At 35.3% G+C, this 14,277-nt stretch overlaps 2 protein-coding genes and 1 non-coding gene across 5 annotated transcripts; 1 reads left to right on the plus strand and 2 right to left on the minus strand.

Moving 5' to 3' along the window:
• The first annotated feature begins 848 nt into the window (after positions 1 to 848).
• On the plus strand, positions 849 to 7,089 carry LOC125207600 (preprotein translocase subunit SCY2, chloroplastic). Of its 2 annotated transcripts, XM_048107005.1 has the most exons (13): positions 849 to 969; positions 1,233 to 1,748; positions 1,841 to 1,929; positions 2,523 to 2,602; positions 2,728 to 2,817; positions 3,092 to 3,183; positions 3,544 to 3,627; positions 4,142 to 4,283; positions 5,441 to 5,557; positions 5,895 to 6,024; positions 6,119 to 6,242; positions 6,322 to 6,428; positions 6,703 to 7,089. In XM_048107005.1, the coding sequence occupies exons 1-13, from the start codon at positions 924 to 926 to the stop codon at positions 6,790 to 6,792; spliced, it is 1,707 nt and encodes a 568-aa protein (XP_047962962.1). In that variant the 5' UTR covers positions 849 to 923; the 3' UTR covers positions 6,793 to 7,089. The 2 variants fall into 2 exon arrangements, with proteins under 2 accessions (XP_047962962.1, XP_047962964.1); XM_048107007.1 differs by lacking the exon at positions 2,728 to 2,817.
• A 1,033-nt stretch (positions 7,090 to 8,122) lies between these two features.
• Positions 8,123 to 8,195, minus strand: TRNAF-GAA. The gene has a single exon. It is a non-coding gene; the product is annotated as a tRNA-Phe (tRNA).
• Positions 8,196 to 9,846: 1,651 nt separating this feature from the next.
• LOC125207928 (protein trichome birefringence-like 11) lies at positions 9,847 to 13,503 on the minus strand. 2 transcript variants are annotated; one of them, XM_048107451.1, is made up of 5 exons: positions 12,926 to 13,503; positions 11,744 to 11,811; positions 11,422 to 11,575; positions 10,921 to 11,079; positions 9,847 to 10,624 (listed from the first exon to the last, which is right to left on the minus strand). In XM_048107451.1, the coding sequence occupies exons 1-5, from the start codon at positions 13,333 to 13,335 to the stop codon at positions 10,264 to 10,266; spliced, it is 1,152 nt and encodes a 383-aa protein (XP_047963408.1). In that variant the 5' UTR covers positions 13,336 to 13,503; the 3' UTR covers positions 9,847 to 10,263. The 2 variants fall into 2 exon arrangements, with proteins under 2 accessions (XP_047963408.1, XP_047963407.1); XM_048107450.1 differs by having other exon boundaries at positions 11,422 to 11,811.
• Positions 13,504 to 14,277: the final 774 nt, after the last annotated feature.

A 14,277-nucleotide genomic window follows, 5' to 3' on the forward strand; every position in this document is an offset into this window, starting at 1 on the left:
CCAAAAGAACTTATACAAATACAATATCATTTCATATAATAGAAATTTAACTTTATAACAAATTTATGTAACAATTTATTTAACATACGATGATTTTAACCTGTTTGTCAATAATTTATTAACTTTGCCGTTATAAACCAAAAAGTCACAACAAGGTCAATTAGTATTGGAAATCCATTGAATATTTTAGCCAAAAAAAGGAAAAATGGAATTCAATTTTAAAATAAAATTGCTAAAGCGTAGAACTTTTATTTTTATTTTTATTAAAAAATTGCTAACACAAACTAGTCTGATGACCTACTACATTTGGCATCACTCTTATCCATATATGAATATTATTGTATTGTTGGTTTATATTTTTTTTTGTATTTTTTTTAATTTTAAGGTACTATTTGTTATATTTATAGATGTTGGATTATTAAATTTTTAGGATTGAACTATTTAAAATTATAAAAATATCGAATTAAAATTACACATCGGTTTCGGTTCGAAACCAAAATCGACCAATTCTTAAATGGCCGGTTCCAAACCGGAATCGATCGGTTCCGATTCTGGTTCTAGGATTTATGAAAATTTAAAACCGATTAACCAATCCGATTACAACCGGAACCGGTCGAATAAGCATGCCTAACAAGATGTACTTGCGTTATCAAATTAATTGATAAATTTTTTTATATAATTTGCATTTTTGTTCCCGATTTAATATTCACCTACTAATTTAATTAAAATCAAACAAATTTGAAATAGAAAAAGAAAACTAAAACCCTAAAAACCCCCCCGAGCAGAACGATGTCGTTTCACTGCTAATTCCATTTAAGAAGCTTTTATTTTGGGGAGCACGTACTCCAGAAGCATCGGATTACTTGAACAGATAAGTAGCCGATTTCTTCGATTTCTGCCAATTCCAAAAGTTTGCCAGCTCCATGGAAGCCACACTTCTTAGAACTCAACCTCATTTCTACGTTCAAGGTTAATTCTATTTTCCAAGATTGTATTTTTTTCTTATTTATATGACAAATAAGGGGCTGCAAATACTGGTCGAATAATTTGCTTATACTGCTACTTTAACTGTGTTTGCTGATATAGTTTATTGAGGACTCATGGTGTTCTTGGCCCTTTGCTTAGTAATATTTATATTTTTTTTATGGTGCTCGGTTTTATTATTGAATGTTGTTATGCTCTCCCTCAGCGCTTTGTTTGTAGTTAATTTTTTGTTTTAATGCTTTTGGCAGCTGGGAATTCGTCGTGCAATTCCCAATTTCACAACACAAGATTATTCGGAAACCGTATATGTGCTAAACCAGTATCTCTGCAATTAAGCAGAAAACGGTTTTGTTCGTCAAGAGATCATGTGTTGCTGAAAGAAAACAAAGGGTTTTTGTCATTGAATTGTTTTCGGCAGAATTCAGCAATTGTTCGAGCTGCTTCCGCAGATCCAATAAATTATGAACAGTTTGCTGATACATCAGGGAGCAGCGAAAGTGCTCTGAATGTGAATGGTTTCGAAAATTCAGTAGCCTTGGATCTGAAGACCGAGCCATTCAGGAATCGGTTTTTGAATTTTTCACGGTTTGGAGCAATCCTTAACAATGCTTTGGAATCCTTTTTTAAGAGTGAAATACGGACAAGGCTGTTTGTGACTGCTGTCTTGTTATTTGTGAGTCGCCTTGGCTACTTTATTCCCTTACCAGGATTCGACAGGAGGTTGATGCCTGAAAATTATCTCAATTTTCTCTCTGGTTCTACTGGTGAGAAGAATATCGCCTTCTTACTTGCAGACAGTTGAATATTGACATGATTGATCTTGTTATAACATTAGTTGTGATTTCACTATTTACAGAGGAGCTTGGTAATCTCACACCGGAACTTGAGCTTTCTCTCTTTCAGCTCGGGCTTAGTCCTCAAATAGCAGCATCTATCCTTATGCAGGTTAACATTTAGATGTACTTACTGTTAAGTGAAAACATAGACCTATGAATTGCTTGATATCGTCCACCATAAAAATGATCTTGTAACCTTTGCAGAGTCTCTGTGCTCTGTCAGATAGTTCACTATGTACAGGAAATCTTTCCTACCCTCATTTATTTGCAGAGAAACCTTACATACTCAATGTTGCAAAGATGTCACCTTTTGCTAGATAACTGTCATGCCCAATCCCAAGATTTTTAAAACTCAATCAATAACCATGTTGCACGAATATTTTCTCATTACTATTCATGTTAAGAAGAAATACATATTTTCCAAGCTGAACCAGTTTGCATGTGGTATTTAGAAGGAAAAGGTTTGCTACAGAGGAAAAGATGGCTCTCCTAGTATCCATGATAACTTGAGGACCATGTTGATAAAAAAATTCTGCGATCTTTAAATTTACAGATCAGTTTTTATAAAGAGGTGGAGTAGCTAAACGTCATATTGGCTCCTTTGTCTGGATCTAATTATTTTTAGCAATGTCAAAATGTTATGTCACTGCCTCACTTTGATCTATCTCTTATATCATGCTAACTACAGTAATTTTGGTTCAGATCTTATGTGTCCTTCTCCCTCCCTTAGTGAAGCTTCGGAAAGAAGGCTTAGATGCTAATGAGAAGATCAAGAGATATATGTGTGTCTAGTTATTCATCTCAAGCAGTGAGACAAGCCCTTGTGAAATATTTTGTTGGTTTTAGAACATATTTTAATTGCCACAGAATGATTTGAGTGTTTACTTGTATCTGATCTATTTTTCAGATGGTGGATTTCACTAGGATTTGCTCTCATACAGGCTTTTATTCTTTCTTGTTATTCACTTCCCTATTCTATATATGCAGCTAGCCACAGGTAATCATGAGAGAAGACATTCGTTCATGTACTTGAGCTCTATATTCGCAATATAACTTAGATTTGCTAAACAATGATATAATGAAACTCAGTGTTCACCTCTAAATGGAATTTCTCTTTAAAAAATCTCAAAAAGGTGACATATCACCATCATATGATGCCCCTGACTGATCACTCCATGCTGTAATCAGTCTTACAAGTTGCGTTTACATTAGCACAATTTTTTTCCTTGTCCTTTGAAGTGATGGGATTTCCTCTGACCAAAAATATGCAGGGTAAAGCATGTCATGATCACAACTTTATTTCTGGTGTGTGGTGCGATGACCATGGGTTGGATATCTGACAAGATATCAGAGTCCGGATTCGGTATTTATGTTCCTTTATGATGCAAATATACATTTTTGATATCTGCATCGTGCAATTCATTATATTTTCTACTATTTTTAAGTATCTTCTCTTTGTTTGTTATTTGAAATTTTGAATGCACCTTTTCATTTGTGGAGTTCTTTAGGCATAAATTATCTAATGACATGTAAAAGTCCTTTGACCAAAAACCATAAAGAAATAAAAGAATGAAAAGAAACCCAATAACTAATAGTGAAGCGCATTATAATATCATGATGCAGACAAAATATGTTCTGATTTCTTAGAGTAGTTCAGAAATTAAATATTTACATGGCTTTAAATTATGTTCCACTGATTTTATAACCTGCTATATATGGCCAGGTCAAGGATCATCTTTAATTATCTGTGTCAACATCCTGACTGGTTATACTGATACATTGTACAAGATGTTGGCTCAGCTCTCAGGTGAGCCTGGAGAACAAAGTCTCTAAGATCTATACTGCTCTCAGTTCATTACGTTTTGGTTTCTCTCTTTAGTTATCTGGTATAATCACATAACATGTCTATCTGTGAATTTTTTCTGTTTTGTTTCGTCTTAGTTCAAGAATTCTCTTAAATATTCTTGTGAAAGACTGAAGTTATATATTTAGGTGTAGTTTGGTTGCTATGACTCATTATCATATGATTATCCATCTAGGATTAAGTTGTGTGATTATTTTAGTTGGAGGAGGATGACTATGACTCATTATCACATGATTAACCATCAAGGATTAAGTTATGATATTCAATCTCATGAACCAAACATAATACATATTCAATCATGAGATATAATCTTTCAAACCGAACTGGATCTTAGGAGATCAAATCATTTGGGGCGACACACACACACACATTTATATATTTATAGTATATGTTACTAGCTGATGCAACTTAAGTTGATAATGGTGATTACATTTTGGGGCTTACTGCTCAACTGCAGGAAGTTCTGTGAGCTGGTGGCCATATGTCCTTGCAGTATTAGGTGTCTTCACCATAGTTGCAATGTGGGCGGTTGTTGTAACTGAGAGCTTCCGAAAGATCAAGTTACAATATTATGGTTTCAAACTTGCTTCCGCCACCAGGTAACCATTGTGTTTTTTCAGAGAATAAGTCTTGAGTTGGGTCGTAACACAAAATTTCGTAGTATTTAATTCAATAAACAAGAAATTGGATACAAATCAATATTTTTTTGATTAAAAATGTGTGCTAGTTCGATCTCTATCTGTCACCTGATTCTTTCCTTCGATTTGCTTCTTGGATGATCTTTGAATGCTTGTTGAGATGCTTGAATTTGAAAACATCAATTAATAGGACCATCTTGTCTCCGGACTGAACGCTAGGGTTGATCAAGAACGCATCGTTGATCTTCAAATATTTTGGATTTCACAATGTCAATAAGAGGACTTTTGTCTTGTTTCCTGATTGAGCTTTGGATTTGGTTCGGTTAGAATAATATAGATGGCGTTCACCTTAAATCCTTGTTGAACATCATCCTTTATATGATTTTGAGAAGACTTAGACGAATAATATTATGATTTGCACGAAGAACGCCTTGGATGTTGGAGGAAATACTAGAGTATTAGGTAGAGAGACCCCCCCTTCAATTGGAGAATAAGGTTGAGCATTAGTGGAAACTTGTAGAGGACTCCTTCCTCTACAATATTTCACCCCCTTCGCTTATCATTTATGCTCACCCAACACCCCTATTTATAGACGCATAAGAGTGGGGGCTTGTGGGCTTTGGGCCACCAATGTCATGGACCTTTAGGGCTTATATGGAATTTGGTGCTTAGTTGGCACAATTTTCAATGGCTCATCTTCTCCAACTTTCATTGCCATGTGTCGATCTCCCATTGGTCAATAAAAATTCATAGAAAATATATCCTTTGGGATACATTCCATTAATACAATAGAAAATATGATTATATTTAATGCCGCAAACAAATCTTGATGCCTGACCTGAGTCACCTGACCAATGTCCCAAACTTAAGATTAACAACAAAATCTGTTGGTAACAATTCTTTTGCTTTCTTTTTCTTTATTTTGTCTGTTAAGGGCAGAGCTTCAGCTACTCAACATTGCTATCCATTATTTTATTTAGTTTTATTTTCATGTAAAACAAATGAAACACACAATACAGTGATATAGAGAATGGGTTTAGTTTGAATCTTATATATTCTGAAAAAGTTCTGGCTACTAACTGTACCAGTTTTTTTATTTTTCTTCCTTCTCTTTGCAGAGAAGATTCTCCTATAACCGAAGTTGAACCTTATCTTCCGTTCAACATAAATCCTGCCGGGATGCAACCTGTACTTACTACTTCATATTTTCTGGCATTTCCCAGCTTGATTGCAAGGTAGTGTGGCTTCTAATTTCTTACTGTTTCTCCTATTTTTTGTTTGGTATGTCAATTCAATTAGAAAGAGGTGTCTAAGATTTTTGTTGATACTTCATGTTAACATGTGGGGTATTTCTTGGATTCAAGCAATTATCTTATGAGACCATCATGCATTGCATAAATATGCACGCATGCATGTTGATTTAATGGGCTAGGACCTGCTTCAGACTACCTTCTCCCTTCCTAAATACTACTTTCATGTTGAACTGTTTGTTGTTCTATCCTCTCCATGGTTATGTACATTTTACCGTTTTTACGAGTTTTAAAAAAACTTAAATGTGGTTTTTGTCCTCAGTGTTTTTGGCTCGCGCTTATGGGAACACGTGAGAGATATCCTGAATCCTGATACATCGCGCGGTGCAGATCCTTGGGTTTATTATATGATATATGCATTTTGCGTCTTCATCTTTAATATAATCGACATAGTAAGCAAATTTTAGGACCTTTTTTCACATGATAATTTCCATATTAGGTCGTTTGTATGGGTTTTAATTAACGGAATGTTACAATCTCATTCAGGCCAATGTGCCAAAGGAGATTGCTGATTACTTGAATAAGATGGGTGCAAGAGTTCCAAATATAAAACCTGGAAAAGCCACTGTTGACTTTCTCACGAAGATCCAAGCTTCAACACGTTTTTGGGGTAAAATGCTTTTACTACATTATTCAGTGTGCATGCTACTGCTATTCATCTTAACTGTACTCTGCCAATTATATTGCAGGTGGTGTATTGCTAAGTCTTTTGGCGACTACATCAGTCCTTCTAGATCATTATTTACGCAGTATCAATGAAGGGTTTCCGATTGGTTTCACTTCAATTCTCATCATTGTAAGTATATACATATCTCAGATGACTTCTCTTTGCTGGTAAAATAGATGTTCCCAATCTTTCTCTGAACTTTGGAAAATGCATATTTAGGGCCTCTTACTTTTGAATTAGTTGGTGTAAAATCTGAAGTCCCCTTAGGTATATTTATGTTGAAATTGGGTCCTTGTACGACACGAGAAACAAAGACCTAAATTTAACAGTTCGTAAAAGTAGATGGGTTAATTAATTATTGCAAACAAAATAGAGTTGATGTTCTTCGACATGGTATCTCCAGGTGGGTTCGATCATTGAACTGCGAAGATCCTACCAAGCATACAATGTAATGCCGAGTCTTGCTAAGGCATTGCAACGCTATGGACTATGATTATCACGTTAAGGAGAACGAGGCCCTGTGATGTTTAAAAATTCTTGAATGTATAAATGGATGGCGGGATCTGCTGTTTCAACGAGATTAGAATCATCAATGGTTAAATCGAGTACTCTCGTTGTAGCAAGCAATAACCGTAGATTGGCAGGTCAGTTTTTGAACAAGGTAGCAAGTTTGGGAGCTGCTGATACATATGTAGAAATGTAACTTCATTTTGAGTCTCTACACATGTAATACTAATTGATTGGATATGTAGATGTACAACAGCCAAGGAGACAAAAATTTGTTAGGTCACATGATTTCTACAACACTAAATGTGCGATGCACATAAATTACTGAATGTAAGTAATTAATATGTAAATAGCAGCTAACAGATGTACAGTATAATACATTTTAGGTATAATCAAAATTTAATTAAAACTATCATAAATAAATAGGTATAAAATAATAAGTATATTGCAGGAGTGTATGATAGGGTCGTAGGTCGGTACATGATGCGCCAATTATGTTTTGAAATACGGTTTTTTAACATGTGTACAAGACTTTATTTTAATAAGGTTTCATGACAGAAGAATGAATCTAAGAAGAAGTGTATACAATATGGGTAGCATTTAAAGCTTAATTCACCTTGATAAATACTGTCACAAAAGAACAAAACATGTGAATGTCTGAAGATCGCACATTGAGACTTTTTTCCAAGCATAATTCAGTACAGTATTTGGTTATAAATAATTAGGATTCAAGGTCAAATATAAGTGAGATTTTTCTCAATATTAAGTATTTTTGATAAAATAATAAGTTTAAGTATAATATTCAGTACACACTGAGAATTGCTTACACAACACTAATTAGGAAATCTCTAATTAACCCTAATCAACACCATCTCTGCCATAAGCCTTACCAAAGTAAATCTGCAAGATATGCATATTTTAGTTTTGGACACTACTTCACAAAAGAAATTCATTATCAAATTCAATTTACGTTTTACATAAATACAATAGAAATGGTTTTAGTGGTTGGAGAAATATATAGCCCATATGGGGTGCATGCATATTGTCTGCGTTGATAATTAATTATTGCTTAAGATAGACACAGCACGTGTTACGAAATCTCAAACACTATTTTTGTCAGCGTAAATGAAGGCATGAAATTGGTTGATTAAGATTAATTCTGCCGTAGTTTGCATTGCAACTTTTTTTGAATTATGCAATACATATTTTAATTTATGGAAAGGGGAAAAGATAATAGTAATAAGCATAAGCAGAGGAGGGGAAAAGATAATAGTAATAAGCATAAGCAGAGGGAAAAATCAGCATGAAAAAAGATATGCGGTGAACGTGGATCGAACACGTGACCTTCAGATCTTCAGTCTGACGCTCTCCCAACTGAGCTATCCCCGCGTTGTCAATATATAAAATACATTTCATTTAATATACCTTAACTTAGACCTGCCCACGGTTCATGAACCGCCGGTTCCAGTTTTGGAAAATATGGAACCGGAACCTAACCGTGAGGCTGTTTCACGGTTTCGATTTCGGTTCGAAAACCGGCGGTTTCGGTTTCGGTTCCGAACCGCCGGTTTTTGAACGGTTCGTAGCGGTTTCGCGGTTTTACGGTTTTTTTCCTTAATTTTTTTTTGCCATATAATTTGAAATTATAAAATAAATTAGAACAAGGAAATGGATAGTTTTAATTGAAGAGAGAAATTCTTGTTAACACGAAAATGAGGCGAGTGTAAGTGAGGATAGAGAGGAGTATTTATAGATAAAAATAGAGAGAAATGAGATCCAATTTGAATTTAAAATCAACATTTAAGAACAAAATAAATAAATAAAAATAAAAGAAATGGTGTTTTGTGCAATCAATTTTGAATAGTGCAACCATCGCCCACGGCTAACCAATCAATTTTGAAGACTCAACTTATCAATTTTGAAGACTACAAATTCATTAACCAATGTTAATTTGAGTATTATGCTTTATTTAAAGTAATCAATTCTTCTAAGTTTTATTAAAAAATGTTCGATAGATATTTATTAATAATGATCCATACTCCATAGACTCCATACGTAAAAAAACTATGTTAATTAATAAAATCGAAAATAGTATTTTAAAGTTATTACCATAACCATACTCCATAGACTCCATCTTGTAATTTAGTTATTTTTATTTCATTATCTTTTCTCTTATGTTTTCCAAATTACCATCCAATTTTACCAAATAGTATTATAAAGTTATTTTTGCTACAAAATTTTGTCCCACATTATTGTTTCTACATATATTACCAAATCTAAAAATGAAAGTTACTTATATAAGTATAAAACTCATAAACCGGATCATTCAGCAATGTTTTATTGAATGGAGTATAGTTTTAATATAAGGATTAACTATGTTTAAATTTATCATTGCATTGGCGGTTCGGAACCGTGAAACCGTCCGGAACCGGCGGTTCGATCGCGGTTTCGGTTCGAAAATTTTGGAACCTGAACCGAACCACGGTTATAAAATTCACGGTTTCGGATCGGGATATGTTTTGCGGTTTCAGTTCGGAACCGTAACCGTCGGTTACGATTTCAGTTTTAACCGTCGGTTTGGTAAACCTTGGGCAGCTCTACCTTAACTACGAGTATCAAGGTTTATTCGCATGTTTGCTTAGTACGGAGTAATTTTCTGTATCTAACAATCATCTTACTTAATAAAGTTATTGAATCAAATTTAGCTAAGTCACACATGTAATGACAAATTTTCGGAATATCTATCAATGGCTCTCTTTCTACGAAGAAAGAACTCAATCGTCGAGGTATCACACAGAGAATTGTATCAATACGATAAATGTACATTAAATCAAATTTATTTTATTTTTATTCTAGTTTAGATCTGTGCAGTAATTGTCGGTGTACTAAATAAGGTGACCCTATTACATTTTTGGATGCATGAAAATTAAGTAAATACTAATAGTAATGAACTTTTTAACTGACTCATAATCAGAATAAAACCCATAATAGGAGTCAGTTGAGTCAGTTATTGATCTATGTATGTTCTTTATTGTACTCATTTTTATCCACTGAATCTGTATTAAATTGCTACACATAATCGAATAAATGAGATTTCAACATATCCAAATTCAAACAAAGTTCAACAACATAAATTCATAAATAGGACTCACCTAAATTTAGCTCTAAATCTGTGCATTTCTTGGCCATCAAATTTGTATTTCTCCAATAATGCAACGATAAGAATATATATTTACCTAAAAATAATCTCAAATTACTCCCTGCACATCTCCCTAACATCAAAGCGACTGACCTAACCAGTGGTGTGCGCTTCTTTGCAGTGTCGAATGCTCAATTGATCAATCTATCGAAGAAGCATCCCCATCTTTCATACGAACAGCACAGATCACTGCATCAAACCTCAAGTTATCATCACTTGATGGTTTTGCATCGAAAGCCATTTTGATCTTGTATTGCGCTAGCCAGGGGAATGAGGAGTTTTTGTTGAATTCCACCCCTCTCGTTTGAGTAAAACAGCATACAGAAGCTCGTTCCATGAGTCAGGGATGCCAGGGAGGCACCAGTGGCTGCAGTCTTGATGCTGAAGAGCAGAGGGTTGGGCTGCAGGACCTAAGTAGTAGTATGAAGAGTGCCCGTCTCTTCTTTGGGACGTCATGCTAGTCACGTTCAATAATTCTATAACTGGGAGTCTCTGACGTTCGGACAAGGCATCAACAACGGTTTTGAACCCCACTAGTGTTTCAGGTGACATCGTGGATGCAGTCAAATCTGGGAACGTCTCTAGGTCACAGCCACCACCGGTGTTCCAATCCCCTCCGCTGTCCAAGCAACAAGACATTAAACGAATAGTTCTCATTGCATCATTGTGCAACATCTCCTATTACATCTATGGATGATTACCAAATCTCGAAGAATACAAAAAAACTAAATTTTGCTAATGGGAATTCATAGTTATTCTTTTTAGGTGCAAAATATAGCACTTTCATTAGTAGGTTTTTAGTTTCCTTGACACAGTGAAAACCATCCATCTGTGCAGAACGGTGCAATAGAGTGCCGACTGAAAGGCTAAGTATGGGTTTAGCGGAAATTTCAAGATTGAGTGTATGATTGATACCTGAAATGTACGGGAGCATAGGTTCGGAAGATGATATGTTTTGTTGAAACATTTACATGACGATCGATCCAGTCCATTACCGTAAATATAGACCTACGGAAGGCATCTTCGACGCTCATCCCCATCTTAATCTTCATCCCTTCTTGGAAGTAACATCCCCTACGCGTAATAAGAATTTCTCGGTTTCAGCCTTTGATCTAATAGGTACCAAGTCATATTATCTCGTTGAGATTGTTTTGCAAATAAAAATATTGAAATTCATGGTATATGTAGGAAATGAAACAAATATTAACCAAATACCGATTCCAGGGATAGGACTTAACTGAAACATTCAATTAGATGATCTAATGACTGATAGTTGATCGAAAAATTCTTGAATAACTTCTAAGGTTATCTCAAAATAGTGATGTTTTCTCTTTTGCACTTTTGTCGTTGTTCATCAGAATAATGTCAAAATCAAAATAGAAAACGAGATAATAACAAGGAGAGCACGAAGCGTACACTTTGATGGTCTTCTCGTTATTCCACCAGTGTCCGGTGTTGAAAATCAGTATATCCGCACCCTTCCACTTTGACGAGCTCCAATCCATTTGATCCAGCTTCAATGTCATTTTCACATTTTTGGGGGCACCAGTGGGCGCCCGGCTCTGCAACACTAGAAACGGAGCTCTATAGTACTCAATTGTGCAGTTATAGTCTTTAAATTTAAAGATCAAAAAGCCCATATGCTTTGTGATAGGGTTGCCATTAACTTCATAAATCGAAGTCTTGTTTGGAACTACTGAGGATAGCATGCAAAGAAGTGACTCCCATTGGTTCCTACCAATAGAGTCTCCAACAAATGCTAGGCGCTTGCCTCGCAGCTTCTCCAGCATGACTTTCGCATCAAATCTACACCAAGTCAAGAAACGATTAATGCTGTCTTTCACCAAATGATAGAACCTACTTGGTTTTATAGTCAAAATGAAGATACAGTACAGAACCTACCAATATGTGCAAGGATAATTCAATCATTTCAACAAACAAATTAGAAAAATATTTGACAGTAGTGCATGTTTAGTAGGGAAGATAGATAAACAAAACATGATAAGAACTTAGTCGGTTTTGACACAAATATCTCAAGCTAGTTGACAGTCTAAGAAAAAGCAGTACATACCGAGCAAATTAACCTAGCAAGTTTATGAGTTGCTATCAATAACATAGACACATGAAAGTAGAATATACCAAGCGACTTGGGTGTGTAAACTGAAGAACAATGACCAATCTACCACAAAACAGTAGAAAAAGAGCACTCTGCATGCTTACTGATCGTTATCAATAGAATTACACACAAAATTATTAGAAATCCAAATAACTACCATGAATTCAAATAACACGCATCACCATACTTCAAAATCCATCCTCACACTACCACCATCCTTGACCGGTTCTATTCAGGTAAATACAAGGACTCTTCTTGCATTAGGCGGTTTCTAGGCTATTGAATGCGACCGAAATGTACCATAACCACCAATGAGCAGATACCCCCCTTGTCAAAACAATAGAGAGAAAGAACCTCAAGAAAACCACCATATAATAGTGAACTGCATACCAGAATCTAGACCTAGCTTCTAGTATTACTAAATCTGGAATCTGTTGTTTTCTTTTCTCCTCAACAATAAGCCAGCAATTGAAACATCAAATTCCAATCATCCCTCACAAATTTGGGGACAAAATTTTTAGCCTGCATAAATAAAGACTACATGACATCTAATTCACTCAGCAACTTCACATATTTTTGCCAATATGAACTCACACACCCACACAAGCACACAGATTTGGAATTGCATCAGCATCAACTAACCATACAGCATATAACCAACCAAGCAAAAAAATTTGCACAGAATAATTCAAGCCCACATAAATAGTAAATGGCATCTCAATTACTCAACTTAACATCTCCAGTTTGCCAATCTAAACTCTGTGTCTCTTTCACACACAAACACACACAGATGCAAACACAAACCTTGGCAAGTTGCAATGATTGGGCTGCCAGCGCCACTTAGTATAGAAATTATCTGGCCTGCCGTTCTCACTACACCTGAAACCCTCATCCAAGAAAGCGCAATCCCGCGATTGGTACAGCGGATACCTTTCATCCCACTCCCATCTCCCATTAAATACATCACACCCATCACCGCCTGCTTCAAGAAATCCCACCCTCTCCTGCCCCGGCAACGAACCATTCGGCTTGAACCATGCCATCAACGATGAATTCCCATGAAAGCTCTCCACAACGCTGTAGTCCAGCAGGAAGAAGCAAAGAATCAAGCATAGGCAGAAGGAGAAGCAGCCCACAACGCCCAGCGTGGAATCCGGAGGTTTCAAGAATTTGAATTTCTTGGAGAAATCGGAAAGGGGCATGTTGCAAAACATTAGTCCTTGAGATTTTACTTAGAGCAGACAGGAAAAATGGGTTAATTATGAGAGAAGAGTAAGGTAAAGAAGTTATAGTAGAATGAATAATTGAATTTGAATGGAAAGCAGAGCAACTTCGCCTTTACTAGATTCCCACTCCTCGACCACGACAATGAAGAGAGAGAAAGAAACATGAAAAATGATGACACATTCTTTGCTATATTTTATTGCTCTGCCGTACTTTCCCGCCCGCGTTTACGAGATGGGAGCGACAATTGCCAAATGCGTTTTACTACACCACAAATTTATAATTTTTATCTACATTATCTTACCACTTACGCAATATATTGTTTTAATCAATAAATACTATTGTAGCACAATTGGATTTGGAGTGGACGACCACAATTATATTCAAATTAATTAATACTCTCTATTAATTGAGTCGAGTAATACTTACCAAATTAATGATTATTAACATTCGGATAATATTTTGTTACACTTTTTTATTAAAATGCAATTAATCAAGACTAGTTATGTAGGATGCATCGGATTCTCCATACCGTAATATTGAATACGGACTATATAGTTGAATTTATAAATATAGTTGGACATCTTCATTTATGAATTTTGGTGTGCTTCAAAACTTGAACGTACAAACTCGTCAAGAATCATAACACGGCATTAAATAATTTATGGGTTTTGGCAGGTCGAAGCAACCCAAAGTTTTAATCATAAAAGAGTTTTTTTACGGTTAATAGTACCAGAATTCAATTTTACCACTTTGGTTCATCCAACTAACTATACTCTTTTGATACTCTTTAGCGGTATAGTCTCCATGATGTGTACATGTGACTCCGTAAATCTCCAATAATTATGATTTTATTGGAATGCATTTTTTTTAATTACCCAGCTTTAAAAAAGTGTATATCTGGTTTTAATTGGCTCCAATCAATGTTTAGT

This window comes from Salvia hispanica, chromosome 2 (assembly GCF_023119035.1).
Source record: "Salvia hispanica cultivar TCC Black 2014 chromosome 2, UniMelb_Shisp_WGS_1.0, whole genome shotgun sequence".
Lineage (NCBI taxonomy): Eukaryota > Viridiplantae > Streptophyta > Magnoliopsida > Lamiales > Lamiaceae > Salvia > Salvia hispanica.